The 25,243-nt window shown below is 46.1% G+C and overlaps 1 protein-coding gene across 15 annotated transcripts in view; it reads left to right on the forward strand.

The window, feature by feature from the left end:
• NEDD4L (NEDD4 like E3 ubiquitin protein ligase) overlaps window positions 1-25,243 on the forward strand; it is a 506,193-nt gene that overhangs the window by 406,406 nt on the left and 74,544 nt on the right. For all 15 annotated transcript variants that reach the window (XM_075587127.1, XM_075587140.1, XM_075587156.1 and 12 more), the window contains 3 exons: window positions 9,373-9,533; window positions 14,160-14,289; window positions 21,810-21,983. In XM_075587127.1, the coding sequence (XP_075443242.1) occupies window positions 9,373-9,533; window positions 14,160-14,289; window positions 21,810-21,983 (465 nt within the window). The remainder of the gene's footprint in view (window positions 1-9,372; window positions 9,534-14,159; window positions 14,290-21,809; window positions 21,984-25,243) is intronic.

Below are 25,243 nucleotides of genomic sequence, written 5' to 3' on the forward strand. Positions count from 1 at the left end.
TATATATATATATATATATATATATATATATATATATATATATATATATATAGTTATAGTACAGGTGTGTGTATGTGTATATATATATATATATATATATATATATATATATATATATATATAATGTGTGTGTATATATATATATATATATATATATATGTATATATATGTGTGTATATATATATATATATATATATATATATATATACTAGTTGAGAGACCCGGCGTTGCCCGGGATGTAAATGCGTAATAGGTAGTATTATTTATAAATGGTGGAACAATAGGTGACTATTTGGAGGGGATGGGAGGGAGGGAGAGTGGACAGGAGGGGGGGAGAGTGGACAGGGGGGAGAGTGGACAGGAGGGGGGGGAGAGTGGACAGGAGGGGGGAGAGTGGACGGGGGGGGGGGAGAGTGGACGGGGGGGGGAGAGTGGACAGGAGGGGGGGGTGACAGTGGACAGGAGGGGGGGGAGAGTGGACAGGGGGGGGAGAGTGGACAGGAGGGGGGGTGACAGTGGACAGGAGGGGGGGTGACAGTGGCCAGGAGGGGGGGAGAGTGGACAGGAGGGGGGGGGAGAGTGGACAGGAGGGGGGGGAGAGTGGACAGGAGGGGGGTGACAGTGGACAGGAGGGGGGTGACAGTGGACAGGAGGGGGGGGCAGTGGACAGGAGGGGGGGGGCAGTGGACAGGAGGGGGGTTGGTTTGGTTTAAATTGACGGGTCCCTCCTCTCCACTCCCCCTGTATCTTTCTCCGCTCCTGACCCCCCCCACCCCCCATGTGTAGCTCCGGTCCCCACTCTACAGTGTCCGAGACACAGTGTAACAGACACACACACACACGCACACAGACACACACACAGTGTCCCACACACACACTGTCACGCTGTGACACACACACACACAGACACACTCACTCACTCACTCACTCACTCACTCACACACACTCACACACACTCACACACACTCACCTCTCCTTCTGGCCGCCGCCATGTTAGTTAGTCCGCGAGGGAGGAAGGGGTCCTTCCTTCCGCCGCCATCTTAGGTGCCGCGTGGCAGCGGTAGGCTGCCCTGGCCAATGCCTGTCCCCGCGCCAGGGAGGTGAGGGGAGGTGAGGGGAGGTGAGCGGGAGGTGAGGGGAGGTGAGTGGAGGGAGCGGGAGGTGGGTGGAGGGAGCGGGAGGTGGGTGGAGGGAGCGGGAGGTGAGTGGAGGCAGCGGGAGGTGAGTGGAGGCAGCGGCAGGCTGCCCTGCCCACTGCCTGTCCCCGCGCCGGGGAGGGAGTTGAGCGGGAGGGAGGTTAGGTGCCGCGTGGCAGCGGTAGGCTGCCCTGGCCAATGCCTGTCCCCGCGCCAGGGAGGTGAGCGGGAGGTGAGGGGAGGTGAGTGGAGGGAGCGGGAGGTGGGTGGAGGGAGCGGGAGGTGAGTGGAGGCAGCCTGCCGCTGCACTGCCCACTGCCTGTCCCTGCGCCGGGGAGGGAGTTGAGCGGGAGGGAGGTGAATGGAGAGGGAGGTGAATGGAGAGGGAGGTGAATGGAGCGGGAGGTGGAGGGAGTTGAGCGGGAGGGAGGTGAGTGGAGCGGGAGGTGGAGGGAGGTGAGTGGAGAGGGAGGTGTGTGTGATGGGGGGGGGGAGAGGACAGAGAGGTGTGTGTGTGTGTGTCCCCTTTGGCCCGTCACTCCGCCTCAGGCCAATGAGAGGTGTGCGGGGGCGGCCCAAGGGACCAATGAGATTTCCCCTAGGGACACCGGACATCCAGGCAGGCAGGCAGGCAGGCAAACATACAGTGCTTTCACTAATATAGTATAAGATATATATATATATATATATATATATATATATATATATATATATATATATATATATATATATATATATATATATATATATATACACACACACATACTGTTTTTGTGTCTTCTATCAAATATAGAAAAATTATGATTTACTTACCTGCGTGCTGTCCCTTGATGTCGTGTTGCAACCCGTATCGTATGGTCTAGATATATACACATATTTATTTTATTTATTTATAAAATATTTTACCAGGAAGTAATACATTGAGAGTTACCTCTCGTTTTCAAGTATGTCCTGGGCACAGAGTAAAACAAATAATACATGGTTACAAGTACAGTTACATAAATGAACAGGGTATACATTATATACAAGACATTGCGTGCACAGTTAAAGAAAATATATATTATGAGCGTATGAAACAGTTACAGACCAGGTTAAAATGTGCGACAGCCTTAGATTTGAAAGAACTTAAACTGGTGGTGGATGTGAGAGTCTCTGGTAGGTTGTTCCAGTTTTGGGGTGCACGGAAGGAGAAGGAGGAACGTCCGGATACTTTGTTGAGCCTTGGGACCATGAATAGTCTTTTGGAGTCTGATCTCAGGTGATAAGTGCTGCAAGTGGTAGGGGTGAGGAGCTTGTTCAGGTAACTGGGTAGCTTGCCCATGAAGAATTTAAAGGCAAGACAGGAAAGGTGAACTTTGCGCCTAGACTCTAGTGTTGACCAATCTAGTTCTTTGAGCATTTCGCAGTGATGTGTGTTGTAGTTTCATTGGAGAACAAAACGACAAATTGAATTGTACAGGGTGTCAAGTTTGCTAAGATGGGTTTGAGGAGCCGAGCCATATACTATATCTCCATAGTCAATAATTGGCATTAGCATCTGCTGTGCGATACGCTTTCTGACCAGGAGACTTAGGGAGGATTTGTTCCTGTAAAGTACCCCTAGTTTGGCATAGGTCTTGGTTGTCAGGGTATCAATGTGCATCCCGAATGTTAAGTGGGAGTCAAACCATAAGCCCAGGTATTTAAAACTAGTGACAGGTGTTAGGGTGGTGTTAGCGTTGGTTCTAATCAGGAGCTCAGTCACTGGAAGCTTTACAAATTTAGTCTTGGTCCCAAATACCATTGTTACAGTCTTGTCAGTGTTTAAAAACAGTTTGTTTTGGGAAATCCAGTTTTCGAGTCTCAAAAAGTCAGACTGAAGTATGTGTTGAAGGTCAGAGAGGCTATGGCTGTGTGCATATAGGATTGTGTCATCTGCATACATGTGTATTGAGGCTTCCTTACAAGCTGTGGGAAGATCATTAATGAACACTGAGAAGAGTAGGGGCCCCAGAACAGAGCCTTGCGGGACACCACAGGTGATATCCAGGGGGTTGGAGTTAGAGCCTGAGATTGGCACATGTTGGGATCTTCCTGATAGGTAGGACTGAAACCAGTTTAAAGCATGTTTCCCTATTCCAGAGCTCTGGAGTTTGTTAAGCATGATAGCATGATCAACTGTGTCAAAAGCCTTTGCAAAATCTAGGAATACTGCACCAGTGAGTTGTCCCCGTTCCATTCCACACTGGATTTCATTGCAAACTTTTAGCAGGGTAGTTACGGTAGAGTGTTTGGGACGAAAGCCAGATTGGAATTGGCTAGGGAAATTTGTCTTGGTATAGAAATCGCTTAATTGGGAGTGGACACATTTTTCCATGACTTTGGATAGAATTGGGAGAAGTGAGATTGGCCTGTAGTTTGAGACAGTGTTTTTGTCCCCACTTTTCAAGATTGGGACAACTCTGGCAGTTTTCCAGGTCTTAGGGATATGGCCTGCAGACAGGATAGAGTTGACTATGGACGCAATTGGTTTGGCAATGGCTGGGGCACCAAGTCTTAGGAACCTAGATTGTAGTAAGTCGGGTCCACATTGGCTGCTTAGTTTTAGTTTAAGGTGCGCTTGTATAATCTCCTCTTCAGATACTGGGCCAAATTGAAAATTGTGGGCAGTGTTGGGAGGGGGTGGGACTGTAGGGGTACTCCCAGGATGAGATTCAGGTTTGGGGTTTGGGCTGCGTTTCGCTAATAAGTTAGTGGCACACCCCACAAAGTAATCATTGAATGCATTTGCAATGTCTGTGGGGTTTGTCAGAGTAATATCCCCCTTAGTGATATTACTTGGTTGTTGATGGTTAGGAAGCTGGAATATATTGTTGATAACCTTCCAGAAGTTAGCTGGGTTTGATGTATTCTGGTGGAGATTGTCAGAGTAATATTGTGCTTTTGCATGCCTTGTTTACCTTGTGCACATGTTCCGCATGCATCTGTAGTGATTGAGATCCTTGGTAGTGCCAGTTACTTTGTAGCTTTTCCACAAGGCATCCCTGAACTGGTAGAGTGCAATAAGGTCAGGTGTAACCCATGGAAGATGGGCCACCCGTACCCTTATTTTGCGTAGTGGAGCATGGGTATCGCAGAGTTTTAAGAACTCGGATTGGAAATAGTCGAGCGCAGAATCAGGATCGGGAATTAAATCGATTCTGTGCCATGGGCAGTTGGTAAGGTCATCCAGAAACTGTTGTGGGTTAAAGTTTTTAAATGTTCTAGTGAGGAGAACTTTAGGGCTTGAATGGGGCGGTTTAATTTTTCTTACACAGTACACTATTGCATGGTCACTGAAAATATCAGGAAGGATGCCAGAGGATTGGATTCTGCTGGGGTTTGAGGAGAGAATCCAGTCTAGCAAGGAATGGTTATGCGATTTCAGGTTTATCCGTGTGGGTTGGGAAATGAGTTGCGATAGGTTAAGTGACGTGAGTTTTTAGGGTCAAGCCAATTGAAGTTGAATTCCCCAAGAAATAGCAGCTCACTCTTCTCATTCAGAGAGGAAATGGAGCCAAGAAATTGGGTGATATCAGTCAGGGATTGTAGAGGGGCTTTAGGGGGGCGGTAGATGCCAGCAAGCAAGATGGGCTTAGAAAAGGGGAGGCAGATTTTGCCAACTAGAATTTCAAAAGAGGGTGGGCTTGGTGGGCAATTTAACAGTGTAAATTGTAATGTGTCTGCAATATAAAATAACACCCCTCCTCCTCTCTTTGACCTATCTCTCCTAAAAATGGAGTATCCCTGAATGGCAATATTTGCATCAGGGGTTTTAGGGGATAGCCATGTTTCTGTAAGAACGATGGCTTTGGGTTTATGCATAAGGCACCATGCCTTTAGTTCGTCCAGTTTGGGCAGCAGGCTCCGGATGTTTATATGGGCGACAGATAGCCCTTTTGGAATTTAAAGGTGGAATTCTCAGGGGCATGGGACAGAGCTGAAATGGGAGGACCTGGGTTAGGTTCAATATCACCTGCTAAAGAGAGTAACAGTATGAGTAGAAATTTGGGTAGTTCTTTGCAAGTTTTAAATTTGTGGTGTTTGCCATTTGAGTGAGCAGTGGTTGGTGTGCTGGTTTTTAGAGTTCTCCACCAACATTCAGTAGATAGTGCAAGGCTTCTGAGTAGTCCAGGGTGTATGGTGATGTTGGGTGTGGGCCAGGATGGAGGAGTTTGTAATGGGTAGAGGGAGTAACATCTCCATGAGGCCAGGAGAAAGAAAAAAGTTAAAATACATAGCAGGTTCATGATGCCAGAGGTAGGCAGTGCTGCAAGGAGCTGTTGTGAGCAGAGTGAGTGTGAGCAGACTAAACAGCAGGTGTGTGCCTGTTCCTTGTCAAATATTTAGCTGTATTGCAATGCTAGAGTCAATTCAGGGTTTCAGTGTATTGTGCAGTCAGTTTTGGGAGAGACTGCAGTAAATAAGTTGTAAAGGGGTGGGGGTTGAAATAGGCAGGTTAGCAAGCTTGGGATCATAGTGTGATCTGAATAGCTTACCGTTTGTTGTCTTGAGTAAAAGAGTTTGCAGTAGATCCAGTCCCCAGTCACCTCTAGTCAAACTATAGTCTAACTGTATATACATATGTTATGTATATATGTAATGTGCATTTTATACTTAATGGAGAATGTTACAATCTAGAAACAAATAATGAAAAAGACAAATTCCCAGTTATTTAGAAGAAAGTGACTTGTCCTGCACTTCTGAACCTGATGATAGATTTCCATAAGATTATGAACCACTATCTCCATAAGCAATGTACCTGTACTCCAGTATTTGCTAGGCATGTATGCAAGCGGTTAACTTGTACAGCTAAACTGGTGGTACCCGTGGTGGGAAATCAAATGTTTGACATTTTTAGGAATAATTAAGAGATTTGTACGAGTTCAGCATTTACACTGTACTTTTATTATTGTAGTTGTATGTCTTTCAAGCAAATACGATGGTTAACTTGATTTGATGTTAATGATGGCTTACAATTTGTTAATGACATCCCACTATATTAAATACAGTAATTGGTATTTGTTCCGGAACAACCTTTATATAGTCTTCCTGATTAAAATGTACGATAATCAATTTTTTGCATTTATTCCCAGCCCTCACCTTGAGGTTTGGTTAAACGTCCTTCCCCTTCGGGGTATGGACATTTTATTTCCTGAGTTCCATGAAGGTCACATGACTGTCGCCAGAGTCACTTGGAATTTAGTCCGGTTGGCACCGATATCCCAGATCTTGCACAATATCACCACGATTTCTGTAGTTTAATCACAGTTAATAGGAAGTATAACAGCCATGAATTAAATACAACACTGAAACAGACCTTTTGTGAGTGTCTGAACCTTACATTTTTTTTTATCGGTAACACATAAAATAAATGAGGCTTCGATTCTATACATATTTTTTGTACATTATTTGACATTGTTGCTAATACAGGGAACTAGCGCTACTTGTTGACACTGTTCTCGGGCCTTTTATTCAATGACACCAATATCCCACAGAGCAGTGGAATTTGAGAAAAAGAAGTGGGAGGGGGCAGCGAGAGAGAGACGGGAACGAGGGGGCAGTGAGCGAGAGACATGGAACAACAACGAGAGAGAAGGAGCGGCTCAGTGAGTAAAGACACTGACTGGCACTGAGAGTTTGAAGCAGGGGGAGCCTGGTTCAATTCCCGATGTCGGCTCCTTGTGACCTTGGGCAAGTCACTTTATCTCCCTGTGCCTCAGGCACCAAAAACATAGATTGTAAGCTCCACAGGGCAGGGACCTCTACCTGCAAAATGTCTCTGTAAAGCGCTGCGTACAACTAGCAGCGCTATACAAGAACATGCGATTATTAATTTTATTATTATTATTAGAGAGACCGGGAACAACGAGAGGGAGTGTGTGAAAGAGAGAGAGGGGAGGTGGCAGTGAGAAAGAGATGGGGCGTGGGGGGCCACAACGAGAGGGACATGAGAGACTGGGGAGGGGGCAGTGAGCAAGAGAGAGACTGGTGACATCGAGAGGGTGAGAGAGACGGGAGGGAAACTCGCTCGGCTGCCAACGTGGGGGGAGCAGAGAGGTTATGGCGTTGACCCCCCCTCCCGCCCCACAACAAATGAGCTTGTGGTTAAAAGTCCGTGTGATAAGCTCTCAATTTGTTCTGCGAACATTTAAAAGCAAATAGACAATATAACACTAAAAAAGTTTAACAGGATTGTTTTCCATTTAGTGTTTTCCATTTTACGAGATGCATAAAAACAAAACCAATGAAGATCTGAAAAGAGGCAAAGTCACACAGGAAGATCAAGTTGTACATTCATTTGGACAACAATACATTTAATAGGGTAAAACTAGGCGAAAGATCAGTAGAAGTAAATCATGTTTACTTCCCGATAATAAGATAATCAGACCTATATTTCTGTAGATAAAAAGGAAAAAGTGCGCTCAGGACCGTGACAATAGTGATAGATATTATAAATACCAGTGAAATGAATCACAATGTGATAAATTAAATCAATATTGAAAGTGCTGTGTTTAAACAATAAAATATATTAAAACCTGTTCCTAGGTATAAGATGGAGGTATGCCGCTGTAATCCGTGGATTGGCTCCACAAACCACACGTGCTAAATGAAACAAAAAAGAAAAGAAACAGCGCAAAACCTCATAGTGTAGTATTAAAAATATTGTATATATTATTGAGCAGCAGGTGAGTATCTCACGTACTGTACATCAATTAAAAGATATATAAGCATGGTATGTTATGGACATGTTACCAAACTGCTACCGCAACAGCACATGACCATCCGATCGATCGAGGGAGTGGATCCTTCTCTCACACGATTTCGTCTCAGCCGATGTGGGGAGTCGCGGTCTGCAGGTAAGGTGTTGGCTTCAGTCTCAGAGCGCTCCCTTCCTCGTTGGATGTCTGTGCTGTTGCGGTAGCAGTTTGGTAACATGACCATAACATGCCATGCTTATATATCTTTGTATTGATGTACAGTACGTGAGATACTCACCTGCTGCTCAATAATATATACAATATTTTTAATACTACACTGAGGTTTTGCGCTGTTTCTTTTCTTTTTTGCTATATTTCTGTGACCACTAATTAGTGCAGGAAAGAGAGAAGGTCTCACATTCTTGGCTTCGAGTTACAATGTTTACAAACACGTATAACAATGTGTAAGTTGGTTAACAAGCAGCCCCTTATCTGTTTGTATAACAAGATGTATGTATGGATGCTCAAGTGTAAGCAAGAAATATACAGTATATGGGCTCAAAGGCTGTTCAATAAAACATGCTGAAATCGTGGCCCCAGATTGGGCGAAATAAACAAAGCAATATATTAAATAGGTCTTATACTGTTCTTCATAATTCATAACCAATGAGGTACAGAGTTGAAAAACCAGTTGAGGTTTTCACACGGTCTTGAAACAATTTAAACTTAGTAAGTAATCTTCAGTAAGACACCATTTTTAAAGCAAGCCATCAGGCTAAAGGCATATAATGCTCACTTTTTCTTCACATCCAGCTGGGGGATGTTAGACACAGCGTGAACAACCGCAGGTAGAGTACGTAGGTCCAGAAAAAGATTGAAGCAGCACAAAGCCAAGCAGAGATGGAGTTGAGTACATTAAAAAAAAAATGTTTTTATGCCATGAATAGAAAAAAAGGCACAAAAACTCTCCAACGCGTTTCACACTGGTTGGTACTTTATCAAGAAGCATCAACTGGTGTGAAACGCGTTGGAATGGTTTTTGTGCCTCCTTTTTATTCATGGCATAATACAATTTATATTTTGTATCTACTCAACCCCGTCTCCGGTTGTCTGTGCGCTGCTTTAATCTTTTTCTGGATCATGTGTGGGAACGGATCATTCCCTTTATTTAACTTGGTTAAAATGTGGTGTAGCAACTTTCATTACTGTGCTTCAATTGTGCAGGATGGAAGCAGAAATTTGCAGAAGGTAACTTTCTCTGAACTTGTATTATTTGGCATGCTGGTGCCTTGATATATTTTATTTACCTTTGCTGACTCAAATTATTGCACCAAGAAAAATAGCTACTACTGTTAAAATTCAACTAAGGTGATAGATGTTCGAAGCACGAAGTATGGCAGACGCATACTGTACAACCACTAAATATTGTGAACAATCAACATGTCTAGCTCATTCATGTGAATATGATCATGGATTGGGCTTTCAATTGCACTGTATTTGTTTTTAATACTGTCCAGCGTGCCTGGGATGTGGTCGATTCCAATGACTCCACCGCTCAGCATCAGCAGGAACTGCCGCCCATGCCACCTGGATGGGAAGAGAAGGTGGACAACCTTGGACGCACATATTATGTCAACCATAACAACAGGACGACACAGTGGCACCGACCAAGCCTAATGTAGGTATCATCTAAATGGTCATTCTATGTGCATTCTTTTCTATCTTTGTCAAGTGTATCCAATACCACTAATGTGAGTGAAATTAGTTGGCATAGTTTGAGCAAATGACGTTGCTATTAAGTATTTTGGTATATTAAACAGTGTTAAACAGTAAAAAGCAAGATGAACACAAAGGTAAATGCCACAGATGTACATGGAAACAAATTCAATATGCGGTGTAACGGGTTCTCCGTGTCATTGAAACCTCAAATGAAATACAAGGCTTCACTAACATCTCAAAAAGGCTTACCACAAGTATCACTTCTACCTAAGGGCAGGAGCACACGTGTTGCTTTGCGACGCTGCGTGGCCAGGTGCGCGCGCCTCCGTCTGCTGGGCGATGTGTGGACATCCCCAGCAGACGGAAGGATCCGACACACCACGCCCCCACGTGACACGCGCAGCCTGTCATCATCTAGGTGATCTTTTTCTTTTAATGTCTGAACTGGGTGAACTGAGTTGAATTGATGCAGCCTCCTGACCTGAACCTATGGGCGAATTAAAATATATATTAAACACTTACGTGCAGCGGGGACCGGGGGGGTGAGCAGCAGGGACCGGAGGTGTGAGAAGTGGGGACCGGGGGGGGGGGGGGAGTGGTGCAGCGGGACCACAAGTGTGAGCAGCAGGGACCGGGGGGGGGAGGTGCAGCGGGGACCGGGGGGGCAGCAGGGACCGGGGGGTGAGCAGCAGGGACCGGAGGTGTGAGAAGTGGGGACCGGGGGGGGGGGGGGAGTGGTTCAGCGGGACCACAAGTGTGAGCAGCAGGGACCGGGGGGGGGGGAGGTGCAGCGGGGACCGGGGGGGGGGGGTGCAGCGGGGACCGGAGGTGTGAGCAGCGGGGACCGGGGGGGGGGTGCAGCGGGGACCAGGGGGGGTGCAGTGGGGACTGGAGGTGTGAGCAGCGGGGACCAGAGGTGTGAGCAGCGGGGACCGGGGGGGGGGCAGTGGGGACCGGAGGTGTGAGCAGTGAGGACCGGAGGTGTGAGCAGCGGGGGACCGGGGGGGGCAGCGGGGACCGGGAGGGGGGTGCAGCGGGGACCGGGGGGGGGGGGGTGCAGCAGGGACCGGAGGTGTGAGCAGCAGGGACCGGAGATGTGAGCAGCGGGGACCGGAGGTGTGAGCAGCGGGGACCGGAGGTGTGAGCAGCGGGGACCGGAGGTGTGAGCAGCGGGGACCGGAGGTGTGAGCAGCGGGGACCGGAGGTGTTAGCAGCGGGGAGCGGGGACCGGGGGGGGTGCAGAAGTGACTGGAGGTGTGAGCAGCGGGCACCAGGGGGGGGGAGGGGAGAAGTGCAGCGGGGACCAGGGGGGGAGGGGAGAAGTGCAGCGGGGACCGGGGGGGGGGGGTGCAGTGGGGACTTGAGGTTTGAGCAGCGGGGACCGGAGGTGTGAGCAGTGAGGACCGGAGGTGTGAGCAGTGAGGACCGGAGGTGTGAGCAGTGGGGACCGGAGGTGTGAGCAGTGAGGACCGGAGGTGTGAGCAGCGGGGACCGGAGGTGTGAGCAGCGGGGACCGGGGGGGGGGGGGTGCAGCGGGGACCAGGGGGGGGGGGTGCAGTGGGAACCGGGGGGGGTGCAGTGTGGACCGGAGGTGTGAGCAGCAGGGACCGGGGGGGGGGAGAAGTGCAGCGGGGACCAGGGGGGGGAGGAGAGTGGGGACTGGAGGTGTGAGCAGCGGGGACCGGAGGTGTGAGCAGCGGGGACCGGGGGGGGGTGTGTAGCGGGGACCGGAGGTTGTGAGCAGCGGGGACCAGGGGCGGGGGGGTGCAGCGGGGACCGGGGGGGGTGCAGCAGGGACCGGAGGTGTGAGCTTGTAAGATAAGCGGCTGGCTTAATAGCAAATAGTAATTTTTTTTCTGCCCCAGCTCCTATCCCCCAGCCCCCGGACCAAGTCTGGACATTGATTGGCTGCTGAAACTGATGTCGCGCTGCTGCAGCCTGGAATCACACTTTTGAAAGACTCCAGCGACGCCGTGCTTCGCAGCCAATGGTAGTTTCAACAATGAACACTACCATTGGCCGCCAGGGGTCGGTGACGAAAGCGTGTGCGCACGTCGCGTAGCGCTGTGTGTGCTCCAGCCCTTACTCTTCTGTGTCTGTGCTACGGGCTAACACAGTACCCACCTCTATTTAAGACATATGTTAAACATTTACAAAATGCAGGAAAATCTTAATGAGTAAAGTGGCCGTTGATGATTTGATTTATCCAATGATTTCCAATTGTCAGACTTAAGCATATTCTTTTCATTACTTTTATGTTGAGAATCAAAAAAGAAAAGAAAAGGGGGAAAGTCTGGTGGGAGAAATCCGTGTTAATTATTCTTGTTCTCAAACTGCATCTTGTTCCAACAAAATGAACCCCGTCACTGCCAGAGTGGCTGCTTTGCAGTGTTTCAGGGGCCACACCGTTCCCTGCCAGGGGGAAAGCGGAAATCGCCATAAAGCGGGACCCTACTGTACTGTACCTTTGAAAACAGAGATGCAGAGCTGTAAACTGACTGTTTCGCTGACAAATGGCATCTGACAATGAGTTACGCATGCACTAAAACTGTGACAGCCGGATACTTTGCTGCTGTGCGCGTCATGCCGGAAAAACGGAACAAACACTGAACCTAATAAATATGGGTATACATTGGGAAATACTGTATGTGCGGAAGGCTGTACAGCGGAGCGCCTTAAAGCCGGGCCCTACTGTAGTTACAGTAAAGTGAAAGCACTGGAATGTCGCACTGACCATGGCTTGGTTATTCATGATGCAGTGGTTGAAAAAGTTCTGAAGATTCACAAAATCAATTTTAATTGTGACCCGTTATTAGCGTCCCTCATTTTCTAACAAAACTACTGGTGAATTTCCATAAAATGTCTTGCACTATTTGGAGTTAAAATACAGTATCATAGAAACATGGAATTTGACTGCAGATAATAAATAGCCTCTTAGCCCACCTCTTCTGCCCATTTCCTATATGCTGTGAGACCTCAGACAATTGCTACTAAATCAGGTACTAAATAATTGATGGGTTTATGAATATTTCAGAAGGCCAGTGGTGGAATGACACTTTTTATGTTTACAGGTGGGTATGACTTTGTAGAGTTTAACATCATTATCATTGCGGATGTGCAAGTTTTGTTCGTTTCAAATTCATAATACACTGTAATTGTGTTACTTGGCCACTTCTGCTGCACAATTATTGTGATTGATGTGAGAAGAAGGGCTATTCTGAAAAATGTTGGTGTAAGGATTTGCAAGGATAATATATGGAAACATATTCCTCTCCTGAGAGCATACATTTCAGTACATGCTACTAGTAACATATTTTTGGCCTGAGGCTTAGCTTCATTTCAATTTTTAATGATAACAAGTAAACCCAAAGGTGGATTTGCAACCTTCACTGTGAATATTATTTAACATTTTACTGTAACGTCATACCAAGCTGAAAATGTAATTTGGCATTCAGTGTTGGCACATTTTTGTTACTGGTTAAGTCTTATTAAAATGCCCTTTTCTTTGAGAAGAAAATTGAAGTGTAATATTTGTAAGGGGTCACACTTTCACATGTACTGTGAGTGGTCACGCTTTCACATGTACTGAGAGTGGTCGCGCTTTCACATGTCGTACTGAGAGTGGTCACGCTTTCACATGTCGTACTGTGAGTGGTCACGCTTTCACATGTCATACTGTGAGTAGTCACGCTTTCACATGTCGTACTGTGAGTGGTCACGCTTTCACATGTCGTACTGTGAGTGGTCACGCTTTCACATGTCATACTGTGAGTAGTCACGCTTTCACATGTCGTACTGTGAGTGGTCACGCTTTTTCAAGTTTGGATAAGAATAGAAGCAGGCAGGATAATTACAGGATAATTACAAACAATTTTGATAGGATGTGAGAAAACCCATATCCGCATTAAGTCCTTTGGTTTTGGTGTCAATGAGTCTTATCATTCTGAGATAAAATGTTTTCCGTTCTTGGGTGCGTTTAAACATTCCATTGAGAATTTTGATTTTTAAATCATTTATGGAATGATCTGATAGTGAGAAATGATGTCCCACTGGTGAGCAGTATTTTCCTTCTTCATGATGGAGTATAGAGTGTCTGTGCATATTCATTCTGCCTTGTAGTTTTTGTCTGGTTTCCCCAATGTAGCATCCTTGGTCACATTTGTTGCACTGAATCATATACACCACATTCCTGGATGTGCAGCAGTATGATCCTTTAACATTAGTCAACAGAAAACTTCACAACGAACTTAAAGACACTGATAATGGCACAAAACCGTGCAACAACACGTTGCAAACTCTGCAAACATATATGCCAAGATCCCACAGCCAATCACAACCATGGAACTCTCAATGTTAAAGGATCATACAGCTGCACATCCAGGAACGTGGTGTATATGATTCAGTGCAACACATGTGCAACTGATTGAGCCACCTGTGCTGAAGCTGGGATATCCATAAAACCTGGTCTGTTGGTGGCCCTTGAGGACTGGAGTTGGCCAACCTGCTATAGTGTATAATGTTTATATACAGCTGGTACTGTTGTAATGCTTGATCCTTTCTTGCCTCCTTCTTTCTCATTATCCAGAGATGTTGCATCCGAGTCAGACACCAACATTAGACACATACAGCAGGAGGCCCACAGAGTCTTCCGATCCAGAAGACACATCAGTGAAGATCTAGAACCCGATCACATAGACAGTGGGGATGCTCCGGAGGTATGTGGACAATTGTTTGGTTGTATTAAACGAAGACCAGTTTGAGAAATGAAATATATTTTTCTGTGTTTTGGAAAAGTTTTCCCTACAGCAGTTACCCACTCCCATTGATAACTAATGTCTGTGTTCTTTATTTAGGGCATTTAGCAGTAACGTAACTACATTTTTTGGGCCCCCTGCAAAAATGTTAAAAGGCCCCTCTAAACAAAAAACAAAACACATTTAGTTGCCATCGGGGTCTACATGTGAACAGCCTTGCGAGCCTAACCCCCCCTCCCTCACACACCTTGCTCTCACTCCCTCACATTCCCCCCTCTCATCCTCACTCCCCCCCTCATCCTCAAACTCCCCCCCTCATCCTCGCACTCCCCCCTCATCCTCGCACTCCCCCCTCATCCTCGCACTCCACCCTCATCCTCGCACTCCACCCTCATCCTCGCACTCCCCCCATTCATCCTCACTCTCCCCCATTCATCCTCACTCTTCCCCCTCTCATCCTCACACTCCCCCCTCTCATTCTCACACTCCCCCCCTTTCATCCTCACTCTCCCCCCTCACCCTCACACTCCCCCTCTCATCCTCACACCCCCCAACTATCATCCTCACACTCCCCCCACCTCTCATGCTCACACTCCCCCCAACTCTCATGCTCACACTCCCCCCACCTCTCATTCTCACACTCCCCCAACTCCCATCCTCACACTCACCCCAACTCTCATCCTCACACACACCCCCCTCATTCTCACACTTCCCCATTCATCCTCACACTCCCCCTCTCATTCTCACTCTCCCCCCTCACACTCCCCCCTCTCATCCTCACACTTCCCCCTCTCATCCTCACACTCCCCCTAACTCTCATCCTCACACTCGCCCCAACTCTCATCCTCACACTCCCCCCAACTCTCATCCTCACACTCCCCCCAACTCTCATCCTTACACTCCCCCCAACTCTCATTCTCACACTCCCCCCAGCTCCCATTCTCACACTCCCCCCCCAACTCCCATCCTCACACTCCCCCCAACTCCCATCCTCACACTCCCCCCAACTCCCATCCTCACACTCCCCCCAACTCCCATTCTCACACTCCCCCCCAACTCCCATCCTCACACTCCCCCCAACTCCCATCCTCACACTCCACCCACCTCTCATTCTCACACTCCCCCCAACTCCCATTCTCACACTCCCCCCACCTCTCATTCTCACACTCCCCCCAACTCCCATTCTCACACTCCCCCCATCTCCCATTCTCACACTCCCCCCCCAACTCCCATCCTCACACTCCCCCCAACTCCCATTCTCACACTCCCCCCAACTCCCATCCTCACACCCCCCCCCAACTCCCATCCTCACACTCCACCCACCTCTCATTCTCACACTCCCCCCAACTCCCATTCTCACACTCCCCCCACCTCTCATTCTCACACTCCCCCCAACTCCCATTCTCACACTCCCCCCATCTCCCATTCTCACACTCCCCCCCAACTCCCATCCTCACACTCCCCTCCAACTCCCATCCTCACACTCCCCCTAACTCCCATCCTCACACTCCCCCCAACTCTCATCCTCACACTCCCCCCAACTCTCATCCTCACTCTCCCCCCAACTCCCATTCTCACACTCCCCCCCCAACTCCCATCCTCACACTCCCCCCCCAACTCCCATCCTCACACTCCCCCCACCTCTCATCCTCACACTCCCCCCACCTCTCATCCTCACACTCCCCCCACCTCTCATCCTCACACTTCCCCCACCTCTCATCCTCACACTCCTCCCACCTCTCACCCTCACACTCCCCCCACCTCTCATCCTCACACTCCTCCCACCTCTCACCCTCACACTCCCCCCACCTCTCATCCTCACACTCCTCCCACCTCTCATCCTCACACTCCCCCCCCCTCTCGTCCTCACATGCCCCCACCTCTCATCCTCACACTCCTCCCACCTCTCATCCTCACACTACCCCCACCTCTCATCCTCACACTCCCCCTAACTCCCATCCTCACACTCCTCCCACCTCTCATCCTCACACTCCCTCCCATCTCTCATAATCACACTCCCCCCTCTCATCCTCACACTCCCCCCACCCTTTCTGTCACCCTCTCTCCCCCCATGTCTCATCCCCTTTCTTACTCCTCCTCCCTCTCTCCCCTTCCCCCTCCTCTCTCCCTCCCCCCTCCTCTCTCCCTCCCCCCACCCTCCCCTCTCCCTCCCCCCCTCCTCTCTCCCTCCCCATACCCTCATTGTTACGGTGTCACATTGTTTAAGGCTTATGTCAGTGGATTTTAGACCTGTCCTAAAACTGAATGTCATAAGGATTTTCTAGTTTCTACAGTGAGTCTGGCATTTATCACTGAGACTTTGTTACTTTCATCGTTGCCCCACTGTATCAGATACCAAACTGGCACATATTAAATCCTCTAAGAATAGCCCAGTTCTAGCCTTGGAATTTGGCCTGTTTGCTGCCTGGAGTGTCCGTAATAAGTTATTAAAGAGCAAGGTGAACTCATTGGCACATAGTTTGTTAAACGCAAATGTCTTCTACTAACATCTCTAACATATCTGTGCCAAGGTTTCTGGGAGATCTTCACTTTGATCAATTGAATTTGTGTTAGTCTTAATGAATGTCTGTCCTCTGTCATCAAAAGAGAGAACATTTGTACTGGAGTCTGATTCTGTTTTCCATTTGGGGAACAAGTGTGTGCATAAAAATACAGTATAAAAAGACAAAGATGTTGTACTTTTATTGTACTGTTAGTGTAGCGATGTGTTATCCAGCAACATAGTTGGGGTCCTTCAGTACAGGGCTGGCCATCTCCAGTCTTCAAGGGACTAGAGTTGGTCACTCCTAAGTTAGCTCCATATTATTGACCGGTGGAATAGATCTATTAAGAGCTGAGTTGTTGCTTATAATTCACACTTGAAAGCAGAAACAATCTTCCTTTCAAATCGTTTAATGAATCGCCACAACATGCAATACAAGGATGTAGCGAATCTTATAGACTTGCACTCAGTGACTCGATTACACTATTTAATAATGTTCCCCATGACGGCTCCTCAAATGCACTCGCATGTTGCAGAGAGTATGAGAATGCAGTGAAACGACTGTTAACAGGTGTGCAGTTGTAGCAGAGGTCATTACTCCCGCTAACGCAATGTGATAATGCTGCCGATATCTCTGTGCAGTTTAACGTTCCTGTGTCACATGGACCAATAGGAAGACACAAGGGGTGACGTTGCAGCTTCCTATTGGCCTGCGGGACTTTTAAACCGCTTTAGTGTGAAGCCAGCCACGGCTCCTACCAGCAGCATTTACAGAGGTAATCATTTGGAGAAGCAGGGGGTCCCCTGAGCTGAAATCAACGGTTCGGCTCCAGAGACCCCCTGCTTCAAACCTATATTAAAAAAACATAGGGACCTGCAGTCCCTAACAGTATATAATAACTTCACATTTATATTGTTTTTGTCCTATATTACATACCAGGTATACTGCCCAATGCCAGTAAATTCTCTTTAAAGCAAAATGCCGTTTAGTACTTCTTGCATCAAGTCCATGTAACCATTGGTCTTGCCTGTCCCCTGGAACAGAACAGAAACACTGAACATTTTGTTGCCTGGATCAGCGGTGTGCAAACTGGGGGGCGCGGGCGGTTACAGAGGCCCTGCGCTCTTCTCCACAGCATTTAAATTAATGTGCCTCTGCAACTCACTTACCTACTGCCAGCCGGGTCTTCGGCAATACGGCGTCAAATGACGCCTGCGGGGTCATATGACGTCACGCGGCCCCATGGCAACACGTGTCAAAAGCCGTGATGGGGGTCACGTGATATGACGTCACATGACCCGCGACGTCATTTGACACGGAGACAATGGGAGAGGGGTGGGCGTGAACCCTGCGGCTCCCAGGAAGGGGGCCGCAGCTCAAAAAGTTTGAACACCCCTGGCCTGGCTGACTCTTGCCTTTCTCAATCGTCTTGCTGTAAGGGATGAAAGAGAAGACTTCTTAATTGCAAAGCGTAGTCCTATTAACCACTTTCCAGTGAATTGTAGAGGAACCACGTTCCATTAAGATATACTGTATGTTAGATCCCTAAGGAAGACCTTATTTTTGAAATGTGTTTTAGTATATTGTTTGGAGCCTGATCTTAATGTCTTAGACAAGCAGCAAAGAAACTCACAACAGGGTCTAAAAGATCCAAATATACCAAAAACAAGAATCTTTTTTAAATCGTACAATGACTTGTTGCTTTGAAAACCCCACTTGCTCTTCTTGCCTTACAGTATAAGCAGCTACAGTATAACCTAACTTATTGTATGTTAAAATACATGGAATTTTGAACCCCTAATGCCCAGAGGGAAAGCTAGATAAATGGGTGGATGAGACTTTGTAATTAAAAAATATAGCTGTATAAAGAATCCATTATTAAAATCCTGGCAGAATTGTGTGATGTATTTCTCATTGACCAGAAATATGTGAATTTGTATTTTATATGGTGAGAATTAGTCAGAATGTTTTTTGCGTAAGTCATGGTTTGACAAGCCACCAGCATATTGATAATTATATGCTTATTATCTGTATTATCAAAATGAATCTATTTGCTAAAAACGTGCGTAGGTTATTTAAATATATCTATAAATCTGACATCAGTAACATCCCAGCCTTTTTTCTGCTTAATTTATGTCCTCCATTAGATTAATTGAAACACAGTACATAAAGTGGATACAATTAACTTTATTTCTCTCTTCCAATTCACTCGTGATTATGTTTTCTATTAACACTTAAGAATAATAATTAAAAAAAATTAGTATTTGAAATAATTTGCTACAAAATACTTGATAAGCAATGATTTATTCAGCTAATAAAGCCACAGAATATATGCTGCAGTGCAGGTGCATACACAAGCCCTCTTACATACATGTGTACCTACTCGATTACTGTATACTTTCCCTGACACGCCACACATACACACACCAAGAATGGTCCCAGCCAATCGGGTCGATGTTTGTTATCCGATGTCAGCCATATTTCTTGCAGTGTCACTAGACAAAACTCCTGTAGATGTCGCAGTTGACTATGACATTGACCTCCATTGTTCATCTGTTCCACTAACAGATCCATTCAGATCAGTAAGGGTCACACTTGCATAATCACTGGACCACAATCTTCTCTACACGCGCTTATCTTTGAAAGACACATTATATCTGCTGGGGCCTCTCCTGCTTATCTTGGAGAATCCTGTAGCACGACTTTTCCTTTTCTTGTCTATTGTCATCGCAATAGATGTTTCATTATTTTCCAATTGTAATGTAGAGATTTCTAGAAACATATTGAGTTTCACGATCTTCAGATGTAGCCAGACTTACTGTCCTCGGTGTCGCAGTATTCAGTGCTCCGATGCGGTTGCAGGGCAGCTGCAGATCTCCCGGCCCGAGGACAGTAAGCTGCCTGGGAGGATTAACTGTGTGGGGGTTTCGTGCTTCTGAATAGGATGCTTTTGGGCCATCTACAGGGAGAGAAAAACCTGGTACTTGCCTTTCAGATGAGCTGCACAGCCGTCTCTATCACTCAGTGGCATCCATGTCCCCGCTTGCTGAAGGTAAGCAGGGCTGTATTTCCTTCCCGCCCGGATTATGTCGATTATGGCCAAATTTGGTCATCAACATCAAGGGGGCTGGACAGGACATGCAACACTCTCCAGCCCTTTGATGATTTATATGCCCAAATATGGCCATATACCTGTGTCCTCCCCCTCCTGATATAAAGACCCATATAAGGGCGACTACATCATGCAGGGGAAGGAAACACAGCCCTGCATCTCTTACCTTCAGCGCTGTGGGGAGACTGTTGCGCAGTGGTATTTCTTTCCCTGCAGATGGCCCATTCAAGTGAAGGATTAGCACTGCGGTGTCCCTCTCAAAAGTATTCTTGAAGGCCGCAGGACTTGCTGTACTTGTGGCCACGTTAGGGGCCGTTGGCTTCCCCTTTTTTCAGCAGCCACAAGGACAGTAAGTTTGGCTGTGTGTGTATGTGTGTTATATAAATATATATATACACACACACACACACACACAGTTTCATTCAGTATTATTTTCCTTTTCTGTCCTATATCATATACAGATGTACTGTAGCAGATGTTATTGCACTCGTTAACGCGATGCATTGCATATCTGCTGGTGCATTATTTCACAGTAGTGCTATAGAAAACCATGGTTAAGGAGGTAACACGTGCTGTTTTGTGCGTAGACAAGTGTTATAATGTCTGCTTCATCTGTAAGATTGCCAATTCCGGTGTCACTTTTTCGTAAAGCAGAATGCCAGAGGACCATATTTACTAAATGGTGTTTAAGCCATAAAACTCATTTACAGTAAAGTGCAATCCCACAGCGTTGGCAAATTGAATTTCTTAGGGGCCCCTGCATGGGGCAGTGCTTGTCAATCAAGTGTTTGTTCCACCCTGTCTTTATCACAGAACCAATGCAGCTAAGGAGAGGGCTTGAGAGGGGACTTAGACTGTACACGCTCTTGCTGAACACACCGTGACATCCCACAATAGGGACTGGCCAGAAAAAAAATCAAACCCCAAGTTTAAAAAAAAATATGTAAAACTACTTGTGTATCAGATTTGCGTACAAAATGTATCAATTGCCCATACTGTCTGAAACCCCTTAAAGTCAGTGCAGTAGAAGAGGACCAAAGATGCAAAGTTCTGTGGGGACGATCATGTGACCAGGCAGCCACTAGATACAATTGGTGCACTGCTAGAAAGAGGGCAGGGCTCATAAAGGGGTGTGCCAGAGCCTGTTTCAGAAGAGGAAGTGGGTGTGACTTTGTGAATGGTTGCTATAGAAACAAAAAATGCTCGTTGCATTATAATACATTAAAAATGTAATTTCAGAGTTGTTTAAAAAAAATTGCTACAAGTATTTTCTCATAGTACAGAACTGATTTATTAAATAAATAAAATAAAGGAGATTGCTTGGTCTGCAGCTTTAAACACAAACACTGGAATTAGTTCACTGCTACTAGGAGGCGTTGACCATTTAAAGCCCATTTACTTGAATCGGCTGTTACAGATGCTCGGTGGCTTGACACCACTATGTAAATCGTGGCCAAAATATTGCTTTCCTGCACGGCTTAATTCATCTAAATATTTATTTCTAGAGTGACCTCGGTCATTTCTTCCAGGTGCAAACCAATTACAGGATTTCAGTGCCGATAATGACAAAATCAGTGCTTTTTGTTCTCCTTTTTCTGTTATTATGGATGCAAAATAGATGATTTGCGAGGATGTTCATGGCTAATCAAGCAGATGAAAATGTCTTTGCAGCTCATGTTCGCTAATGACAGGTTTTATTGGGAGAATTTTGAGTCTATATATGAATGTGACTAGAATGTCCCTTTTTATTTCTTGGAGGTCAAACTACAATTATGTGTCAATCTGCTTTTTTTTTTTTTTTTAATTCATTTTTTTATTTTAAAGCAACTCCCTATACTAATTGTTTCTTTGTCTCTCTTTATTAGCCATGGGAAACCATTTCTGAGGAAATGACTTTGAGTAGTGACACACTCAACCAGTCTCTCCCACCGCCTGCATCCCCCGTCTCTCGGACCAGTGCGCTTGAACTATCTGAGGAATTGAACAGGAGGTTGCAGATTAGTTCGGAGTCCAACGGGGAACAGTTTAGCTCACTGATTGTAAGTACTAAAGTTATTATTGGCACAAATCCGTTACACGAGCATTATACACAAAGTACGAAAGTCCCTAATTGGTGCTACGTAGTAACAGAGGAGGGAGAGGGAGCAAGTAGGTGGTTTGATATCTCTTGTTGGACCAGCACGTAGTTGATATGTTACGAGCTTTCGTACCTCTCAGGGCCCTTCATTGGGTAACATTGACAATTCCTAAGACTATTGGTCGTAAAGTCGAGTGACAGAGCACCATATTTACTAAATGGTCTTTAAGCCATTAAGCCAATGAAGGACCCCGAGAGGTTTGAAAGCTTGTAACATATCAACTACTTGTTGGTCAAATAAAAGGTATCTTACCACCCTCCCCCTCCTTTGTTACTACATGGAAGAAAGGACCAACATCGCTACCCACCCTTCTTCGCTTAATTATTGCTAGGTATTACATTACTGTAGTGCACCATTCAGGGATCTCTGTCTCCCCAAGTACACCGGCGTACTAATTTTGTAGTTCCAATTACCTCCCAGGTAGCGCACAGTTATATATTTAAACATATCATTACTATTGTCAAGTTTGAGCGAGGTCTCTATAGATCTATATTTTATAGGTACTGTAGACATACTGTACTGTGAGTAATTAGGATTTTTGGAACGATCATTCTCCTGACTGAACCTTCAGATCTTCCCATTACAGTGTTGTCTGTCACTGTCTTGCACATCATTAGAGAAATAAGGGAGTAAGAAAATGTTTTTCTTATTTTTGTGGGATCATCTCTCGAGTTATAGCATCGCTGCTGCATATTTCTGAAATGATTACAGAAACATAGGAGTACTCCTTGATACAGATGTAGCAAACCTCATGGTTTTCGTGTCAGTGGCCACGACGATCGTGGCTCGGACGGATTAACGCTGCGAGCTGTCCAATCCGGAATCATTGACCCCCCCAAGCAGGACGATCATGGCAGTCACTGTCCCCAGCGCCGCTACCATTTGCTTTTTTGGCCACAACACTGGGGACGGGAAGTCTTGCTACATCTCTATATCTTATCACGCACTAATTACTGTCACGGTTGTGCTCGCCACAAACAAGGGTCGGACCGCGTGGCTGAGGTGGGGTTGTATAAGCACCGACCTTAGACCGTGCAGACTGATCCGGATTGCGCAGTTCATAGTCTTACATAGCAGGATCGGGACTGGAGAAGGCAGCATAGTCAGTGGACAAGCCAGGGTCAGGATCGGAGACATCAGGGAGAACGTAGGGGGTTTGCGCGAGCGGCGTCCACGGCCCATAGCGCCGGTCTCAGAAAGGAGAAGGCTGACCAGAGTGGGCACACCACCAGGCAGCACTAGTAAACCAATGCTTCAGCGCAGGAGTCCAGAACGAGCCTGTGCGAGGGGAGAGAGCTACAGACCTTAGGACTCAGGGACAGGCCTCTGCTATGGGAAGGGCAGCAGGCCTCAGGAAACAGGAAGCTGAAGTTACGCTGGAGATCCACCGCTTCAGCACAGGAACCAGGACACGGCCTCTGCAATGGAGAGAGAGCAGCAGGCACCAGGAACCAGTAGACAGGCCTCTGCTATGGAAGGACAGCAGGCCTCAGGAAACAGGAAGCTGAATTTACGCTGGAGATCCACAGCTTCAGCACAGGAACCAGGACAAGAACTAGGAACAAGAACATGAAAACTTAACGAGAAATAACAAGCCTAGGGCTTGTGGCAAAACATATGTGACATCCAGGGAGGATTATGCTCGGCAGAGAAGGATTGTGGGGATGCAGTACTTAAAGGCCAGCGTGCCAATCCCTGGAGGAGGGTGTGAGGGCACTGCTCCAATGAGTGAGTACAAGGCTAGGTTGCAGTGATAGCTTGCACAGCTGCAGTAGATACCAGGGGGAGTGTTCCAGGACTGCACAGGTCTGTAAGGCAAGGTAAACAGTAAACTAAGGGGGATTCCTTACAATTACACACCTTCAAGCAGAATTTGCTCTTGTTCAGTTATTAAATTGATGTAGCCACGTTAGTCCAGTTGCAATAGTCCAAAAATGGAATGGCAATACCTGGATGCTTGGTTCTCCACCTTCTTCACTGTTCCTTTCATCCATTTATTTCCGTGTCTGCTTGTTTACCATCTCTCGGTCCCTCTGCCATGCCTTCTGATTCTTCCTCTGCTTTCCTTCGATTGTAATCTTAGTCTATCCATCCGTATTAAACACTGAAAAAACATTTCTAAATCAGTATTGCTTGACCCGAGGAAGAGGGTAGAACTCTTGAAAGCTCGCCCCAAAATATTAATTAGCCGTCCAGATAAAAAAAAAAAAAATATATATATATATATATATATATATATATCACCATATACAGTACTGAAGTACAGTACTCTAAATTGGAATGTCTCCAATTCTTTAGTAATTCGATGACCCTTAAATCGTAGTGTTTGTACCACTTGGGATTAGTGGCTTGATAGCAATGATGCATTGTAATTGAGGAATAATAGAAGGCTGATTTATCACCTGGTATTGTTATTTTGGTTTGGAAGGAAGCCGCGTATACGTAGTTAGGTCCCTCCCGTACAGTCCTCTGCTCCTGCATAATGTATCACATTGTAGGCTCTCCGAGGCACGGATTTCCTGTCCCATGGTCTGATTTCTGCACTTGTATTATAATTCCCTACAATGTATTGTCTCTTTTGTAAAGTGCGAAGTACACTGTGGGCGTGATATAAATAAATATGTACTTAAATACATAAGTACTATACTTGGGATCACTACAACACATTGCTATAATCTGCCACTTATCTCAGAGCAGCTTAATGGTCGGTGGTGCTCCATTTGCTGTAGCTGGCTCACTAAAATGATAAACAGGAAGCAAATAGGAAAGAGACCCTATATTTACTGCACTCGATGCCAAATGAAAAAAAGGCAAAATCTAAAACGTAACCTTTCATCTACATCTAAAACATGAATTTAAACACTCACAATACAATTAAAAAAAAACAAATATAGAAGGACGTTTAATCCCAAACTAAAACATGAATGGTCCTTTCAGTCCCCAGTTTAGAATTATTTTATTTGTTTATTTAGCCCCTAATCCAGCCGTGAATATAATGGTGAAAAAATATTCAATGTGAGACATTATCCTCAAATGTCTAGTACATATTCTGACCTAAGGGTAGTCCCCCCTTTCTTTCTTCTATTAAATCTAGATAGTTTAGTGATTCAATAAAGGAACCAGGTATCGAACAGGTATATATAACAATATCAGCCTTGCTC

Source organism: Ascaphus truei, chromosome 1, assembly GCF_040206685.1.
Source record: "Ascaphus truei isolate aAscTru1 chromosome 1, aAscTru1.hap1, whole genome shotgun sequence".
In the NCBI taxonomy this organism is placed as follows: Eukaryota; Metazoa; Chordata; class Amphibia; order Anura; family Ascaphidae; genus Ascaphus; species Ascaphus truei.